The sequence below is a fragment of the Stegastes partitus genome, unplaced genomic scaffold (genome assembly GCF_000690725.1).
Source record: "Stegastes partitus isolate 25-593 unplaced genomic scaffold, Stegastes_partitus-1.0.2 Scaffold2366, whole genome shotgun sequence".
Taxonomy (NCBI): Eukaryota; Metazoa; Chordata; class Actinopteri; family Pomacentridae; genus Stegastes; species Stegastes partitus.
The window spans coordinates 33281-53276 of record NW_007580097.1 but is presented as its reverse complement, the minus strand read 5'-3'; the positions used below and the strand labels follow the sequence as shown (position 1 = coordinate 53276).

Below are 19996 nucleotides of genomic sequence, written 5' to 3'. Positions count from 1 at the left end.
CAATTGACGTCAATGAGCAAAAGCAGCACTTGAGGGATTTTTATCGTGAGGAAGAAATAGCTGGCCTGATTGTTTTGGGGTCTTGTCCGTGGAGCCCAGATGGGTTTGTAAACCATGTGAATACTGGCGCTGATGAGGGCCAGAGAGCGGCTTTCAGACGGGCAGCTGTAAGAACACCTTTAATCATCTGGTCTGGGCCTGATTGCAGAAGGGCAGGGGGGCGTTACATCATACAGGTCTCGGGTCAGAACCCGTTCCAACTAACAGGATTATTAAGACTCTAGCATACTCTTGGGCTATGAATAGATTCACTGCTGCTGTGCTTTTCATCTTTCGCGGACTTGATTTCTGATTGATCTCAGACGCTTGATTTCAGGAGCTACTTGTTTCAGATCCGCTTGCATTTCTGCTTATTTTATCCGCTGGGAGGTCAAAGGCTATGAGGGTTTGAACCGGGCTAACCTCTATTTCACACCAACAGGTTTTGGTGTGAAACAGTAGGAAAGCTCAGTGGTCTGCAGGCCGTGAAAAGAAAGCATGAGGATGTATGGACAGTGTGAAAATAGAGGTGATGCATTTAAGCATGACTGTGACATTCATTGACTGATACAGAAAGCAACAAACGAAACATGCAACATGAACCATGAGCGAACGTAAGCGCTTGAATTCCATGTGTGAAGAAGAACTTGTGCTCAGACTGAAAAACAAATTTGACAAATGTGGGTGTTAATGTTTTCCTATTTAGATGAATTTGTCCAAGAGTTGTTTGTCGACGTTTGTTTGGATTTCTCTATTGCCCAATACATGGAAGACTGTAATCTTTTTAACATACAAAAAAAAAGATTTTGCTCTTTTATATAAGAAAAAAAAAAAAAAAACATTTCACAGACATACTAGAGTGTTCAATAAATAAAAAACTATTATAAAGACAATAGTAAAAAAGGCACACAAAAGTCCTTTGACAAATGGTACAGGAAAAAAGTAAACACTTTTTCTTGCTATACAAACGTGTCTCCATCAGTAGATCTTACTCTATGCTACTTCTAGATCATATATCTGTAAAAAAGTCTTAAGGTACAAAACTTCCCTCAGTAGTGTCGATGTCTATTTAATGCCAGTCCAGAAAAGAAAAGTAACCGTTTTCCAAACTGGCTGAAATCCTTCAAGTTCCACCCTCAGTCTCGCCTGTCCATCAAGACTAAAATGTTCGCAGTAATTATTTCCTGAGAACTCTGAAGCCACTCCACTGAAACTGTCCGTCCGTGTCTGGCTTCAAACACCCAAGTGCAAGATGCCCCTGTGCGGGCTAAAACTAAGCCCTTGCTTCTGTGGGCTTATTAAAAAGCACAGCTGCAAGAGGATACCCCCTCTTTTTCCAAAAAAACTTTCAAATCACCACGTGAGCCTGATGATGGAAGCCCTATGTGTCTGTAGGTGAGGCCTCATGCGTCACAATCTCTATTGCCGTTGTTGACTCCATCATGCCGCCCTCCTCTTGACCGTCCAAATAGTCCAGGGGAGGAGAACGAGAATCTCCAAGACTATCCTCCTCCTCTAACTCTTCCTCCTCTTCTTCTTCCTCCTCCTCCTCCTCCTCCTCCTCCCCTTCGCCGTCTTTCTCTATTCCATCCAAGTCCTCCTCCTCTAAGGTCAGCTCGAACTGAAACTTCTCCCCACCTCCCTGTCCTCCAGTACCTCCACTGTGTCCATGTGTGCCCTGGTCGTAGAAGGGCGGGGAGGGACTCTGGGGAATCATGCTCTGGTACCAGTTCCTGTTGTCCTCTAACGTGTCCAGAATGTCCTGGGCATCGGGGTGGACCAGATCGGCCCAGGTCTCCCACAGAGGGTGCACGATGTAGTCGATGAAACCCACCTGAAAGAGGCAAATGAGAGTGAGTTCCTTTTAAAGTTTTAAAGCACATGTGAATTTCTACATGTGTTCTGCATGACAACTAATACAGTTTCTTTGTCTTTTGTTGCCTACCTGGCTCTTTTCCACTGAGGCTGTGTGTTTATCACACATTGGGCTGATCTCCATCCCCCTCTCTCTCTCTCTGTCTCCCTGGTGGAAGAACTCCTCCATTATCCGGTCAGTCCACTGACGATACAACTCCAGGGACTTGGTGGGGTTGCTCAGGTCAGCACAATGCACCATGTTACGCAGCACCTATAAAGCCAATACACAATTCCAGTCAGTAAGATTGTCGCGGTATCTTGTTGCAACCAGAAATGCAACACATTTTGAAAGTATCTACACATTTGGGGAAACAGTGAGCTTCTCCGATGTACAATCTCAAACTGAAACAATAGAGCAGTGTGCGATGTTGCCAGATACTTGTTGTACAATAACGTGCTTTAGTATGAAAAGAGGTCAGTCCACAACAGTCTAATAAATAAGCAATTGTAAGAAGGCCAGGGGGAAGTGTGGAGGGAGCACTTAAAGATAAAAAGGTGGATGGAGTGAGAACAGGAGTGACGGTGGGAGCACAGGTCAGCTATGTCGGAGGCCAGCTAATGATCACTGGCTGAGCAACCTTTTCCTGCTATTGATTAAAGCTATTAAAAGCAGGTAAAAGAGAGATGGAGGGCTTACAGTTTGTCCAATCACAAACTCGGTCCCCAGATTGTACATAGAAGAATTTGTGTCTTTGTCTGGAAATACCACATACCTGTATCCTGTCGGTGTAATTGTCAAGCAGCAGCACTCCAGAGCTCGTCACCTTCTTAGTCTCCACCATGGTCTTCAGATCAGCAAGCAGACTCATGTGTTTGGACATGTCGGTGGCCAAAACCTGGATAAAAGAGGAATACAAGCTCATGATCAGCAGCAGGTCTATTTGGATTTATTTGATTTACATCAAGAGGGTTTTAGAGGAGAGCAGAATGTGGATCGTCTTACCATGTCGATGACCATCTTGCGCAGGGACTGTCGCTGCTTCTTGGTGAGGTTCTGGAAGATATCGCAGTTGTCTTCCTGCAGCAGCTTGAATCCGACAGCCAAATGATGGTTCTCCAGCACAGACTCGTCGTTGTACATCAAGGCCAGCTCAGAGTCTGCAAAGTGATTTTTAGTAAGTTAGTTGTTGCATTAATTCCGCTATTATGTGGTAAAGCAACATAAAAAAATTGCCTAGTTCTTGTGTAAGCTAATATTTCTGACTTACTGGTATTGATTAGGAATTGGTTTGATACTCCAGGATGGTCAACATCATGGATAGCCGCAGCAAAGATGGCTGCCAGGATCTCAAGATCTGTGAAGACCGCCTGTGAGAGACAGAAAAAGAAAGAGCGTTTAGCAATTTCACAAGATAAAAAATAACAGTTAATCTATGCACAATCACTATTGATTGGCAGAGTGTTATGGAAGGGAGAGATAACAGGCCTAGGGTTTTACATGAAGATTATGTCTTCAAAATATCCAGATTTAGTCCTAAATGTGACAGAAATCCAGTTGTTTCTGTCACGTTCTGCCTTTAAGGAAAACAGCAGACAGCCCAGGTCATGTGAGGATAGAGGATTGTTATTCTAAAGTAAACCAAATAAGCTGCCTTTCTGTGAAGATCCTGTGCCTGGTATAGATGAAAGATGGATTACAGAGATCACATCTAAAGACCGGGGCGTTCTGACATGACTGTATCTCACCAGCTACTCCACAATTTGAGGAGAACGCTATGATAATGCATGCAGGGGGAAAAAAAAAATGAACAAAAAAAGAAAGGCATGAGTATTGAATAAAATAGGGGAAGTTTTCTGAGTAAACTGGTGCAAGCAGAGCAAGGGGAAAAAAAGATGATTCAATGGAAGGATGCTGAGCTCTTCAAAGCCGGTGTAGCAATCCAGGAAAGTGGCACATGGGGTGATGTAAGAGCTCACTCCTCTAATTTAGTTTTCCCTTATTTGTGTGGATGCATTCGAGTTAAGAGCTGGAGGCACTTTTCAACCTCCAGAGTTGAGAGCTATAAAGCCAATGGATTAACTGAGTAAAACTGACACTAAAATATGTCACTTTGTGTAAAGGCTTACATCCAGGGCTGGAGTGGACAGGAGGATGTGTGTGGACTGGGCCACATCAGCAGCATGCAGACTGTTGTGGTAGGCCACATCTGAATGGTAGTGATCTTCCAATGTCATCATGTAGGCCACAAACGTATCCATGGGGATCTTAAATGTCTTTAACAGGTCTCGCTCCTGGGAAAACAACATTGAAATGTAATTTTTACAATAAAGTAGTATTTAAATATAGTAGGAAAACAAATATGGAGACAGACAGCAGATTAAAGTAGGAGGCTCCATACCTGAAAGATGGCGTACATGATGCAGGTAAGGGGTCGGTTGTTGGAGTATTCCGACACCGTGAAGATGTTGAGGCCCCACTTGTTCAGATCCTCCAGCTCCTTGGACAGTAGCTCTTCCTTATCGGTCTTGACACCGAAGCGTGAGATGCTGCTGCTGGAGAGCGAGGGCCCATGGGAGACCTTCTTGACCCCGCTGATCTGTGTCATCAGCTGCTGCTTCTGCTGCTTCTTCTTCTCCCGTGTCTTGGACGTTGGCGACGGGATCTCCACCTCATTCTGTTTGTCTGAGGGAGAGGAGAAAAAAGAGCTCTTTGTAGAGGAGTGGAGGTGCAGTAAGAAAAAGACTCATACAGCAGCCCGTATTGTAATATGCTGCACAGTAAAAACCAGGTGGGACGTGTTGGCTGGTCTGACAGCCCAGGTGCACTACAGAAACACCTGCAGCAGGTTCTTCCGTGAGGAATTTATCAATTCACTCATTCATTCATCATGTGTCCCTCCATTCATTTGCTCATTCACGCTCCGTGTCATCCACCTGCAGTCTCTCTCTGAGCTCCCACTGTTCATTCACCTCCCTCCCTCCCCGTCGGCTTTCATCTAATCTTCCTTTGGAAAAAATATATTATAAATGCCAGTCTTCACACTAAATATAAACACCATGGACGCCAAGTTTCTTGTAAAATCCACACAAAGGCTGTGTTCACTGCAATCACAGAAGAATTGAATGAAGTCCTGCAGGGACTGGCTATCGGCATGTATGTGAGCTGCGCACTCATCTATCAAGCCTCGACTCAGCTCATCGCTGCCCTATCAGCCTTCCCCTGTGGAGGGTTATTCAATTACCAGCTGTAATTCAAATAATCACTTTCACTCTCATGCTCTCCCTCTGTCTCTCTCTCTAGCACTGTTTTCGCTGCCGTTCTCTCCGTCTCTCACTCTCCCTTCAGTTCTCCATTGGTAATTGAGAATGGGCAATTAAGCGCTCTCAGACATGTGCTGCGTGGGAAACAAGGGGAAGAGCAATATATTGCCCTCTAATTTATTACAAGTCATCATAATCAGCACTGCTGTGTGGTGTGTGTGTGTGTGTGTGTGTGTGATGGAAAATAAGGGTTCAGATTGTGAAACTTCCATCCATTTTTCTATTATCATTTCAGCACAAGTGCCAGTGCCCAGTAAATGCTGCAGACTGTTCTACAGTTGACATGATAAGCTTCTCTGGAGATTTTTCGCAGTTATCATGACGTGGGTTTCCTTATTCCATCAGATTATGTGTCTCTGTTTGACTTGCAGCGTGTCAGCCAGTCACATGGATAGTCCCTTGTATAGTCTGCAGTCTTGTCTTCTTTGCATTTCGCAAGTTAAGCACTAAAAACAGCCAGACCAAATAATCAAGCAGATGAAGTAAATATCTGTTGTATCTGACTCTGTTTGGTCTCTCCTTTTCTTCCTTCTCCCTTCCCAATCCTCTGTCACCTCCCACGTTTATTTCAATTTCATCTGAATCCTTTTCATCCTCCTCCATATGCTCTCCTGTGAGAGACACAGATGCAGTGGGGAAGGTGGAGTTTTTTTTTTTCTTTTTTCTTTCCCAAGACTTTTTTCCCCCCTCAGTATATATTCCCTTTGCTAGGTGTGTACTGCTTTTGGCCGATCAAAGGGAATTATGACAGAATTATGTTGCGAGGACAGCTGTGGCGGAAAAACGGCAACACGTGAACGGTCAGCAAGCTGTTGGCCAGCAAGCCTCAGTGGAAAGTCCGAAATCCTCGACTAAAACCACCGTCACTAACAAATTCTGGGATGTTAATTCATCCAGGGAATTATTCAGGTTCCATGAGCACTGTTTTGCCAGTCTGCCGCATCAGCAGCTGAAAACGGCAAAAGACAAGTCGTCTACAATAACTGATGAGGATTTGTGGTGGATCTAAAAACGACCTCTGCAGAACCAGGCATATGGCATGAAAATGTAATTTCTCTTATTTTGAATGGATGCCTTTATAATATATATACAAAGCAGAAATAAATGCATTACTGATCTGATAATAATCTTAATGGATAGGAGGATTAAACAGTCCTGCTGGTCAGTTGAGGCCATACCAGGGCAGCTGTGACGCTTCAAACATTTTCCCCCTCCTCGTTAATGTTTACCTGTCGTTTCCTTTTTTTCTACCAGCAGCAGGGTAATCCTCATTTCTTTATTGAAGCGATAGTCATCTCTGTGTGGATTCTCGGGTTAGTGAGAGGGGGAGGGAAAGGGACAACAAGGTGTCCCTGCTGACAAAGATGCATTAAGATGGGGATGAGTCACCCAATCTGCTGAGCTTATATCACTGCCAGCAAAGGGGGTTCCTCTGTACCTCTGTTTTTTCCTTCACTGCAGTCAGCTCCCTCCCTCCCCTCATTTGCTTCTTCACTGTTTCCCCCCTCCTCTCCCTCTCAATGATCTGGTGGCGAGGGATCCACTAACACCACCGGATCAGGATAACAATCAGTCGGAAGCACAGTGTCTATAAATAGTCTTAACTACCTTTTCGTGCATTCTGCTTGGCATCTATAATTATTTTTTTGTTCGTGAGTAAATATTCCCTAAAGATCACTTACTTTTCTATTCTTGAGTTTGGTGTCCTCTAGCTATTATCGCACTTGCGTGGACGTCTCACATTTTTTTGAAAATCAACTTCTAGTTCTGGTTGACTGTAGGCTTTTTTGTTTGTTGTTTCTTTTTTTTCTGATAAATTTCCAGTGCGGTTTGGCACCAGGATCATGAAACACTAAACGTGGGTGACAAAACAACAGAAGCAATGTTTATAAAGGCGGTATGAATACATGTATATTTAGTTATCGCCATCTATTCTCAGATCTTAAATGTGCAACCCACGCTGACACCATCCAGTTCCAATTCACATATTCCGATTCTGGCTAACAAGCTCCCCTTTCAGTCAAACAGCCCCTTTTACAAAGTAACCAACCACCCGAGAGTCTTTTTTTAACTTCATCCTCGGGGGAAATACATGTTTTTCACTTCAATTTTAATAGCCATTTTGAGCTGGATCCCATAAACATCTAGACAAAGCTTAATGGCGCAGTTTTTTATGGTACGCCCCCACAGGAAAGCCAGCCAGAGCAACTTGCACAGCTCGCCATTGTGCGAAAGACTGAACCTCCACAAAAATATTGCGGCAAAGCACCAGAGCAATGAGAATATATGTGAGCCTCTTAATATTTTTTTTAAGACTTCTGCAGTCACCAACAATATAATTAGTCTGTGTTAATGTAAGTTGCATTATAAGGACCCAACAGGTGATTTTTGTGTGTGATTCTGAGTACACAAGACTTTCATTTACCTAGGAAGGTGTTGGAGATGAATTCGGAAACCTGATTCCCAGACCGACTCATCTCAGATAGGTGCGTCAACTCCCGATTCAACATTCTCTTGAACTGTGAGAGAGAGAGAGGAGAAGGAGGAGGAGGAGGGGGGGAGACAGAGAAAAATGTCGTCAGTTTCCACTGAAGGGAAAACCTGGGAGAAATTATGGTACAAGATTCCATGGAAAACACAACAGTGCCTGATTTTATTCTACCAGGTCATATATATTACTTAATTACAATGCACAATCAGTGGGGGACACATCGTATTTTCCCCTCCATTTTCCCTGAAATTAATTAAGATGCAGATTATTATTTGTTACCAGTGGGGATGCCATCCCCTTTTAATACCCCTCAAATTACCCGCAGCAGCCAATTTGTAGTTTTATTACCCAGAATCGCATTTCTGGGGCCTCTGTGGTCATTTTACTTGCATCAGCGTGCAAGAATTTTAATGATTTAAGAGGGAAAAATCTGCACACTGCTTGCGACATTCCTATTTCACTTATTTCCTACAATCTGAACAGTTTCAAATAATAAAAAAAAAAAAACAGTCATGATAGACACATGTGTGTGAAAGTACACGGAGACCCAGACACTGCAGCAGCTGTTTATGACAGACTGATGCGTGCGCGTGCACGAGCATACACACTGACACACATACAAACAGACACACAGCTCTGCAGAGGGCTCAAGATGGAGCCTGAGCCACAAAACACCATTCTGTCAGACCCCCCCTCCTCCTCCTCCCTCACCATGATGGAAATATCTCTGCACAGCATCCCCAAAAGCTCCACACAAACAGCCGACATCACCAACATGTTAACTTTCCTTAGAATTAGCCTCTAATACAGCATCACCGCAGCACAGACAGGTACAATGAAATGAGTGCGGTATCCCGACAAGCTACGTAGATTTGCGCAACACACCTTAATGTAACCCCAAGACACCGACAGCAGGTAATTGGCTTCAGGCATTTTGGACCCCGTTTTCTCGTTCCTACACAAAGCCAGAACTGTAATCCGAAAAAAAATAGAGGCAGACGAACAGGATTCTCTCAGCACCCCAAAAAAAAAGCCAAAAGAAAAGAAAAATCCCCTCTTCTCTCCTCTTGTGTTTCTCTTCTCAGCAGCTAAGAGAGCAGCTTGATGGTGGCTCACTCTCCCTCTTAACAGCAGCAAAGGGCCAGCTCTGAGTCTCCATGCTCGGAGGATGGAGGGATAGGCAGATAGACGGACGTGTGGGAAAAGCAGGCAGATGAGGCGACGAGGAGATCCAGCAGGCTCGGCTGGAGCTGTGAGCTGGAGACTCTCGGCGCACTGATGAATAATGGAGAAGGAGCGAGGAAGGGAGGAGGGAAAAAAACAGCGATGGAGACAGGAGGAGGAGGAGGAAGAGGAGGAGGAGGGAATGAGGCAGCGATGTTCATCTGACTGGAGGGGGGGTTCCTCCACTGGATTTGTCTTGCTTCGTTGCTCTCACTGCTGTAACACTCACTCCCCCTCTTTCCCTTTGCCTCTCTCGCTCTCTCTTTTCCCTCCCTCCCACTTCTGTCTCTTTTCCCCCTGCTGTAGTCTGCCAGCCCCAGCAACACACTCCAGTCAGAACACATGATTTGACAGAAAGTGGAGAGATGGGGGGGAGCCCTAATTACAGCTTGGCATTGGTTTATATGTGAAGTTCTGAGGGGGGTGTTTGAGTGATTGACAGTTAATATCCACACTTGGATTCCAGATGTGACTTCCCCTCTTTTCTCTCTCTCTTTTTTTCTCCTCCAGCTGTGCAGCCACTGCAGATAAGTTTCATTCTCTTCCGTATCCAGGCCCTGTAATTCCCCCTCTTTAAAACCATTTTTTATGAAGTCAGCCATTGTGAAGGAATGTCACCGAGCTGTAAAACTACACCTCCCCTCTACAGTAAAACAATGAGGCTCGGAGGAAGGGGATGTGGCACGTTTTGAGGAATGTGAATGTACGGCGACTGTATTTTTATGGCCATTATCTCTATTATCACCCACTCCTATTCCACCTCCCTCCTTTGAGCCGTCTGTTGTCTTCTGACATCCAAGTGCGGCAGCCACTGTGAAGAACTCATAAGCCTGTTCATTATCTGCATCCCGTAATAATATTAGATGCTGACAGGGTGTCTGTGGATGGCTATTTTTACCAGCCAAGACACAAGCAGAGAGTGGGGAAGACGGAGAAGGGGACGATAGGGGAAGGGAAAAAAAAAAAAAAAAAAAAGGAGAGAGGAAGGAGAGATGGGAGATAATTGCATCCTTACCCAATTTAGGTGACATGAGCCCGTGGTTTTCTCTCTCTGTCTGTGAGTGAGTGAGTGTGCCAATTACCAGAACAGCCCAACGCCATGGCAACAGCATTAGGCAGCCAGTGCGAGGCTGTTTTGAAAGGAGGAGAGGAAAGAAGAGAGGGGAGAACAGAGGAGAGGCTTCCCCTTTTCGTTCCCAGGCAGACATGTGGTGTAGCTGCTGAGCTGTCACGAGGACACACCACACACATCGCCTCTGCTCAACATCCCCCCGATGCACAGGCTGAAAACTGCTCCCCCACCTCCTCGGTTCCCTCCCTCAGCTTCGCCTATCCCTCACTCTCCACCACTTACATGTCAATTTCTCTCCCGGCTACCACTTGCCAACACAGTCATCAATCTCTGTGTCTGTCTGCCTCGCTGGCAGAATCAATGGGCTGTCCTTGGAGCAGGTGTTGATACTGCTGCCGTGTACAAGGCTGGGGCCACCTGACTGTAATATACTGTTACATCAGTACCAATGGCCAATTTCAAGGCGCTTTGTTTGCGCTTTTGTCAATTTTCTCGCCGAGGGTGGCTTCACTAATGAGAAAATATACTTCTCGTCAATTTAGAGGCAATCCATGGGAAACTGTAAACAGAAGTTCCCAGAGAACCTCTCTGTCTGATGTATGTGTGTGTGCGAGTACATGTTTGGAAAGATGAGGGGGAGATCAAAGCTTTCCCGAGAGGATTCCGGATTATCCTCCCACTGAGGGAAAGAACCAGAAGCAGGGAGGTAGGATGCAAGAAAAGAAAAAGAAAAATGTAAAAAAAAAAAAAAAAAAGAGAGAGAAAGAGAGGAGGCAGCCCTTTATATAATAGCTCACTGCATAATATATAAAGAAACCAGAAATAACAGCGGGGGATGTCTCTCTGCAATGTGTCGAAGAGCTCTGCTTCCCCAGAGGCTGCAAAATGCCTCCGTACACATGCATACACAGCCTACAAATGCTATTATCTCCAGTTAAGCACAGTTGATGCCGATACGTCACACGCATGTTGTACTCGTGCTCTTATATTTCTATACGCATGTGTTATTGCTGGTGTGTTTTGATTTTGCTCATTCAGGAGCAGAGGGGAAGCCTCTTTATCTCCAACCAACACTGGAGGAAGATTAACCTCTCAGAGCTCTGTGGGCGCCACTTTGTCACACACCCTCATAGTGTAAGGGCTTATTCTATTATTTTACCCATTTGATTCTTCCCTTTCTTTCCCCTCTTTGCTCCCATCGTGTCATTCTCACACCTTTTAGCGCCACATCTCTCTCTCTGCTTGCAGCGGGTTGGGTTGATTCAGCAGAGAGCTGCTGTGACAGAGGTAGAGGAGGTGAATGGAGCCTGTGGCATTTCAACGGGGGTGGGGGTGGAGGAGAGCACACAGCAGAGCTCCTCCATGTAGACGTGATCCCATCCGACAGCTCACGGTGGAGGGCAGCCAGGCAGAGAGGGAGGCAGGACTGCAGACACGGAGTCTCCCTCCAACACGAGACTGAGCTCATGCACTGGCAAGAACATGCTTCCATTATCCGACCGGGTGCTACGCGTCACCCTCTGTTTCACGTTGTTCTTTCTCTGCTGATCATCGTGTTCTGCTGGCAGTGTCAAATCCAATTATAAACCTGAAATAATGGTTTATTATTATGGTTAGAATTATTTATAATTTAAATTATTTAGAGAAATCTCCTTCATAATGACCTCATCCTAACTCCTCAGGGTGTTTTGTTGACATTGTTGAAAATGCTCGAAATAGCCTAAAATAAAAATCCGGGCTGAATCCCACACCCAACGTCTTTCTTTCTACAGTTTTTTTGCTTAGAACCGTCATCTCTTTTGACCTGAAGTCAGAATGAAGTTGCGTCTCTGAGCCACTAGTGGGTGCACTATACTCACTGTGCCGTGGAGAAACGTGCTCGGTGTTTTAGAGTGTTGACCCTGCACTGGTACAACTCATGGATGAACCTGCTTGAATTTAGTTGTACCCAACTTTAAACAAGTAAGTCCTTCATCTGAAGTTGACCCGAGTGTGAACGTTTTGTAGGGTAAAGCAGTAACATTAAACTTTTTGATTCAAGCATTTACCATCTAGAAACTTTAACAAAAGTTCACTGAGCATCCGTCAGTGTTAATTTCAGATTTTCAGTCTTTACCGTAGTCGCTGTGACTTATGCAGTCGATTGTTTCTGTGGGTTTTGCGGGTTGTGGGTTATCTCTCGCTTTTGACGTATGACGCAGGGTTGTAGCATCGGCGCAATGGCACCAACTGGTAATGACATAACTCTGTAAAGATCAGGGAGCCTACCTACGTATGAACCGTGCGTATGTTGGGTAGAACTACAGACAGTTCTGAGAGGCAGCCTGACTACCTCTCACTTCCTCTGACTCACCCACTCATGCTAGTGTGTGTGTCTGCATGAAAAAGAGCGTATTCATGTGTCTCTCAACCTATATAGTAAATATATTGAAAAAGAACGGTCAGCTTTAAGTACCGGAGACAAATATGCAGAGAGAGAGAGTAATTTCTGAGCGGACTGATTCATTCCTGTCACTCCCACTGATCAAGGCCTTAGCACAGACAGATGTGGTTTGCAACTGCAAACTGGCAACAGCCTGCAGAACTGCACTCGAGCTGAGGTTGCTTTGAAAAAAGCAGAAAGCAACCATGTGTTAAATATCAAATTGGTAGTATTAAACCAAGAAATTAAGTACAACAGCGAAACCACTTCTACGAATTTAACTCTCAAAGCATGTATCCCCCTAACTTTAGGGGGAAAAAAAATCACAAGAAAGATTTTCTTTACTCCGTCCATCTGCGATTTGAACACATTTGTCAGCATATAATCACATCACCTCTACCTCTCTCTTTCTCCCCAGATGACCTGAGCCATTATGGACTCAGTCATTACAAGAAAGCATTAAACCAAACTTTGGTTTAATGCTTAGATACACTGCTGTTCATCTGAAGGGGCCTCCTGTGATTGATTTAAATACACGGCCATTTTTCTTATTATCTCACCCAGACAACAATGTACTGTTCCACACACCGGAGACAAATTTTCTTTCGATACGCTTTGTTCTACTTGTCCTCTTTCAAGCACTTGCACTAAACACCGGTTATCTACAGAATGCTTAACAACCATGAAGTCAGTGTGCCAGACTTTATGTTGTCTCGACACCCTGTGACTAAAGTTAAATAAAAGTAAATGTCTTAAAAGCATCCCAAAAGTTAAAAAAAAAAAAATCAAATACTGCAAAGATCGCATAGAAGGCCCAGAGACAGATCTTCCCGTTGTGACCAGCGCTGACTTCAGCTTTGATGTTGGGGTGCAAGAGTGAAGAAAAGTCTCTCTGTGTTACACTGCAGCCACCATCTTTGAACTTTGCCTTTAAAGCATCTAAATTCACCAACATGTAAAAGGATGCACAGTGATTCTCAAAATGCAAAACGCAGGTATAACTGGTTCTTGCTGCATAGAGCGCTGAGAAAATAGAAACCAAATTTTTAAAAAGCACATTTCAACTTTAAAAACCTACATCTTAGTAAAGTACTGCAACGATAACTAAACATCGCCGACGTGCTTGCAAAAGGAAGAAAACACTAAAGCAGTCGTCGTTCGCAGCAGTGACATACAAGTCCTCCTGAGATCCACTTTGAACGCCACCAAATAGTTAAAGATATACACAGAGGATGTACTTAAACACTGTGCGTAAAGAGACAAAATGTTTAACACACCAGCATGTAACCTTCACAACAAGCCGCAAAAAGTTCAGCACTCAAAGTCCACACAAGTCAAATCTCGCAGTAAAAACACAAAATTTCTAGAAGAACTCACCTTTCTCCAACCATTTAGCTTCCCTAGTTTCCTCTCTTTCTTGTCAAAGCAGCAGGCGCCCATGTTGCTGTGTGTAGAGTGCAGAGTAGAGCGGGGCTGCCGTCCGTTAAAGTGTCTGTCTCGGTCTGACTACAGCATGAGTAAAAGGACCAAGCCTGGGCTCTCTGACGCTGGGAAACGCCACAGCTCTAGTGACTCACTTCAGGCTGCGAGGTCTGACTAGGCTTTACCTCACACCCTGTGTATGTGGAGCAATGACTGAGAGTGTGAGAGGGAGAGACCTCTGCCTGATACACACTCCCTCATGGGGGTAGTCCCGCCTCTAGCCTCTGCAACTCCTACAGCTGGCCGTCACAGCTCTAAGGTTTACACTGTCAATATCTGGCTGATCGTGCTGATGACTAGAACGCTTCCTGTTTTGATGAACACGATAGATTTCCTCAAACTTCGATTACGAAAGGTAGCCGGGCATTGTTGTGTGTGTTTTTTTTTTTTTTGTAGTTTCCTGGCAGTTAAAATCTACTCAGGTGGCCAACATCTTGACATCAGGAGGCGTAACCGTAACAACAGCAGCAGCAGCAGCTCGGGTGCTTTATCAGTGTCTACGCAGGACGCGTTCAGGCAGATTGTTCAGCTGCAGGCCACATTCATTGTGGAAGTACTAAGAACTCAACATGAAGTTGCTGTAAAACACCCTTGAAGTGTAAAACACACTGATTTATTAAGTTGATGATTAATGATTCTTTTTTGCTATAAAATGTTAGAAATTGTGTAAGTTTCTCAGAGCTCAAAGTACTTTAAATGATTTCGTAGCTGTTACGATCAATCAAAAATTACCCTTATTCAGCTGCAAACAAGAAAGAGAAATGTTTGAGGATCCCAAATGTGAAAATGTGATGCTTTTATTGATCCTATATTACAATAAAGTAAAAGTATAGTTGTTGTTTTTTTTTACCTGAACAGCTGAAGAATAGGGAATATTGCACATTTTCTTCATTGAACAAGAAAGTGATAAAGAAAATGCATGAATCAAGTGATAATGAAAGTAACTGACATTTGCAGCCCTGAGTACATTGTCTAGTCCGGTCCAAAACCTTAAAGATCTTCAATTCTAAGGATTTAAACCAGAAAGAAAAGCTGTAAACATTCACATTTTAGAATCTCATCAACCAACTGATCATTTTCTCTGTACTAACATTACATCTGAAATGCTATCAAACAAGGAAAGGCAGAAACCGCTGTTGCTTTATTATCTTCCAATTAACTAAGTGATGACTGGATGCATTACTTAAGCTCTGTTTTCACGTAACTGAGGGTCCAAAGCATTGACACAGAAAAATATTCAAAGTCGCTGCAGACCTTGACCCATCGATGTCGGTAACGCATAACAGAGGACAGTCACGTACTGCAAGTCCTCGGCAGCAGCAGCAGCACCTCCTGCACTTCACCTTGGAGGTACAGCAACAGCAGCGTCTTGCATTTCACCTCCCTCATACTCATGTTTCATACTCTGTCACAGCTTGAATAACAGTTTTTCCATCCTAAATACAACAGATAGTCAGGGGTCACTTTAACCGATTGGTGTGCTTCTTGCTAACAGAACCGGGTTGACGGCTCACATGACAAAGGGGGCTGCAGTTGTGTAATCTTTAAGTTTACTGTAAAAACAAGGCACGGAGTAAGATGGCTACAGTTAAAGTGGGACTGATCTACTGTTGGTATGGACACATAGCCACGTACACACTCCGGCTACATGCATGCAACACAAACATGTTTGATGGACAACTCATCAGAATCTCATCCACAGATGTCTACGTGTCAGTACACATTCACTCACTTGCCAAAGTCACATCTATTAGAAAGGGTCATGAAATACAAGAAGCACATTGTGCCACCTGAAATGCTACACTGTACTGTATCGGTCAGGACCAACACTCTCAATTCCTCCTCACAATAACTCACTTTTCAGAGCGAAATTTGGAATAAATCAGATTTTACATCATTCTTCAAGGTTAAGGAGGAACACACAGGACAAAGCAAACTATTAAAAATGTACAACTGAAAAGTTCATTTGCAAAAACATCTTCATAAACCTTCAGAGAACCTGCTTTTCCATCGTCTACCTGAGACAATATCAATCAAACTTAAGTTATCTCTTTTTATGTCATGTCATTTTTACTGATTCAAATCCACTCAACTTCAGTTTGACTGATATTATCTCAAGCAAACAGCAAATAAGTTTTCTGAAAATCTACACTGTTTTTGCAAATAAACTCTTCAATTCTGCATTACTTCACAACGCCAGCCAACACAATGTGACGTATCTGTTCATTTAAATAGAACTACTCTGAGCCTTCCATGCTGTTGCATTGTGTTACAGTCTGATTTTCTTGGCAGCTCAAAAGGTACATTTAATATTTTCTTTAACAAAAAAAACAGGATAGATTTATCCCTTCATTATTCCCTTATTGGGATATTTGGGAATTTCAAAAGATGGCGAGTCCTCCGAAATCAGTCGTCACCCACAGATAACATTTTGGCTCAATCCTGCCATTTTTTGTCTGATTGCAAAAGTGCTAAAATCACAGTCTCTTGTTAGATAGATAACAGTATGTGAGGAGTGATCGAAACCAGCAGCATCACTGCAGTTATTAATGTAACAACTGTTGGGATTTTGTGTGTTGTCAGGACTATATTTGTGACATTTACACAAACAAGTCTACCATGACAATAATGTCTATATGTCAGTGTTCAAATAGTTATTACAGCAGTTATATGATTCCTCATGTGTGCTAAGTGAAACCAGTGCTAGGTGTGTGTCTGCATGACGACAGCGGCGGGGTACAAAAACACGACCGTTAGGCATCCGAACGGGTATGATGGGGTGACTATTGTCGTCTGGAGAGAGAACGGGGGATCGGGAAGGAGACAGGAAGAGAGAGTCACTCTGCCCAGGGGTCTGCAAGGATCCTTCTCTCACTCACTTACTCACTCGCTCACACACAAACGTTCTATTTCTTCCTCTCTCGTTTATTGTGTTTGACCCACTGTGGGATCCCTCGCATCCTGTTGTCCAGTTTTATGAGAAATAACAAGCTTTTCCTCTGGGCTCACATGACAAACCGTGTTCAGGCTCTTTTATACACAGCTGCCACTCAGCCTATACGCAAAGCAGACAAACAACGTGTCAGCATTGAAAGTGTCGAGTCAAAAAAAAACACCTAAATTTTAAACAAAGAACATTTCGAGTCAAACAAAAAGACGTTCAATAAGTTACCATCCTCCATGACAAGTGGTAATTTTACTGAGGGTAGATCTACAACGAAGATGGCTTAGAATCCAGTTGTTCGTGTTTATAGAACTCGTGTTATCGTTGCAGCCCACAGATGTTTTGTTTTTTTTACCCCTGTGGTCAATCGCAGTACTGCATCCCGAAAATCACCACTGACAACGTTATGAAACTGACATTTGCGTCACGTTGTCTCAATGCAAAGTCTGTGGGCTAAAAGGGGCCCACTTCTAAAACATTAATGCACATGTTACATAGGCCACACGGCACAAGACAAATCAGGGAGAGACACTTCTTTACTTTCTAAAATCAGTGCATCAGCAGTGATTGTGTTAATGAATGTGCCCGCGTCGTACAAGAAGTAGAAGTTACTGAAGCTTGGAGTGCAGCTCATTGAGTCTTAGGTATAAAATTCAAGAGTCAATAGTAAAAGAGAAGAGAAAGTTCAATAAATCAAGCGATCTCCAAGCTCAATATAGCTCGGTACCATTTTCTGACAACTTCCTGTCTCTTTATGTAAGAAGGAGGAATTGAAGCTTGCTGCACTTGACACACAATCAGTGACACAGAAGAAACTGAATAACCAGTGGACAGTAGAAAAGCTTAGTCAGTTAGGGTGGAAAGAGTGCCACCATAACCACAACACATTTTGTCCATGTAACCATCTTTTTAACAAGAAAAAAACCCAACTATTTACTTGGAATAACCTGTAAGGCTTAAGAGGTTTTGCTTAAGTTGCAAAAGTTCCCACAACATGTGTAATCACAGAACTCGGTTGGCGTCATAGCGGATGGACAAAAAATTACAAATTTATCAGTAAAATTGGGGTCAGTTGGCTGCTGCCTCCGCAACCTTTACGCTGATAGTATTACAGTAGTTCTGATTCGGTGAGAATTAATAACACTGCATTAAAACAACGACCATAATACAGCATTACAGAACATGTCCATCAAGCTTCGTGTCATAACTCATAAACCCTAAAAGTCAAATATTGCCGTGCATGAGAGAGTAATGTGGTTAAGAGGTGACTTAAATAAAGAACCAGGAACTGAACCTTGGTGCACATCACACACAGGCAGTGGTGCAGAAGAAGCAGAATAACCAATGGACAGTGAAAACATGTTTGACAGGAAAAGGGGGCCACAGCGGGCCAAAACAAAAACATGCTTCCTTTGGTGAGACCCATCTTTGCAGAAAGAGAGAAAATAACTACAGAAACGAACAGAGCTTCATGTCGGCTCAGGCAGAAACCAGCTGATAAGTAACATCCAGTCACGTACGAGCATGCAGGTGGCCTTTAAAAGCAGCCGGTGCTCGCTGCAGCCCCCCTGCAAGCCAATCTCCTCCTCCTCCTCCTCTACTGTACTGTGCGAGCTCAGACTTTTAATGCAGTTGACTTTGCTTGGGTCATGCTAAGTTCAGCTCCAGTATCTCTGGATTTTGTATACTGTCCTTCACGTGTTTATTATGCTGAGGGATTAACGCTCGCCTGCAGAATCCGTCGATTCGAGAACTCCCTCAAACAGCAGAGCCTTTTCTGTATAAACACTTGCACCAAATGGAAGAGTTCGAAGAGTTTCTCTGCTCAAAATGCAAGAAAGACAACATCAGCGTTGTGGCCCCTTAAAATGTCCTCCACTAATGGAGCAGAATATTTAAAAAAAGAAGAAGAAAGAATAAAGATGCTGCCTTTCCTACCTTGTTGGAGGCCATGTCGCTGACAGAGCGGTAGGTCTGGATGGTCTCCAGCTGGTCCAGACACCAGTCCAACTCCTCCATTGTCTCCATGGCCAGCTTCTGGTACGCCTCATCTGTCAACAAACAGCCGGCACAGAGAGACATACAGTCAGAGCAGACGGTGCACATGGAGCCCGAGCGCTGCCCAGCCACTCCCAGGCAACATCCACCCACGGGTCCCGCTCGGGGCGCCGGCTGCTGCTGCTGCTGCTGCTGCTGCTGAGGAGGGGGAACGGCTAGTGGTGGCGCCCGGCTGTAGCGCTCCTTCATCATGAGGAGGTGTAGCTGTGTTGGGCTGCTGGTGCTCGCAGCTGTCAGTGGAGCAGAGGAAAGCTGGGACCTGACCTCGCTCTGTCACACACTTACACTGTGCATATGTGGGTGAAGCTCCTCTCCACCTCCCCCCCTGAACCTGAGGCCCTCCGCTCATTTACATGAAGTCAGCCCCCCATAGCAGGAAACCAGATACCCCCGCCCCACTCTTTGCCCCATCTCACAGGAAGCCAACAAACACCTGTAAACCTTCACACACACACACATATACGTTTAATCACACACTTTGTCGCGTCAAAGCTTTTGCGTCAGCTTTACATTTATTTTGTGCTTTCCTCGAAACGGGCACAGCAACAAGAAACACCGACTAAGTGACATTATTTAATTAGTGCAATCACTTCTGATTATTGACAACAGACAGATAAGAACATCTGATAGTTAATGATGTTCTTTTGTTGGTGCAGAAGTGGAAACATAACTTGGTACAGAGGTCATCTATCTCTAGCGAGGGCCTCACATGGCAAAGACGCAAGATGTTTTAATGAGTCCATAGATATAGCTCTGGTGCAGAAATGATAACAGCTGCAGGAAAGACACGTGTGGTTGCTGTTTTGTGGTGTAAACGCAGGATAGAGACCACCCTCCCCACACACACACATACACAAATGTAGCTAGATTTACAGGAACTGGCTCAGGTCTTGATTTTACCAGAACAATATTTCTTATTTAACAACAGCCACGTGTATGGATGCTATTGTGTGATTATTTGTTGTATTTCCTGTCTTCTCTTCATTGTATATATATATATATATGTTTTCAAGTATGCTATTACTACTGAGTGTTATCATTGGTTATTTTTCAATATCAATTAATCCTGTGAACCAAAAAATTTGT

At 44.0% G+C, this 19996-nt stretch overlaps 1 protein-coding gene across 3 annotated transcripts; it reads right to left on the bottom strand.

Moving 5' to 3' along the window:
- Positions 1–765: 765 nt before the first annotated feature.
- On the bottom strand, positions 766–19118 carry LOC103374815 (cAMP-specific 3',5'-cyclic phosphodiesterase 4B-like). Of its 3 annotated transcripts, none has more exons than XM_008304965.1 (9): positions 18791–19118; positions 7643–7736; positions 4296–4579; positions 4024–4188; positions 3165–3264; positions 2900–3054; positions 2670–2792; positions 1985–2167; positions 766–1873 (listed from the first exon to the last, which is right to left on the bottom strand). In XM_008304965.1, exons 1-9 carry the CDS (start codon positions 19100–19102, stop codon positions 1421–1423), a joined length of 1869 nt encoding a protein of 622 aa, XP_008303187.1. In that variant the 5' UTR covers positions 19103–19118; the 3' UTR covers positions 766–1420. The 3 variants fall into 3 exon arrangements, with proteins under 3 accessions (XP_008303187.1, XP_008303188.1, XP_008303189.1); XM_008304966.1 differs by lacking the exon at positions 18791–19118 and adding an exon at positions 13804–14313; XM_008304967.1 differs by lacking the exon at positions 18791–19118 and adding an exon at positions 8594–9008.
- Between the last annotated feature and the right edge of the window lie 878 nt (positions 19119–19996).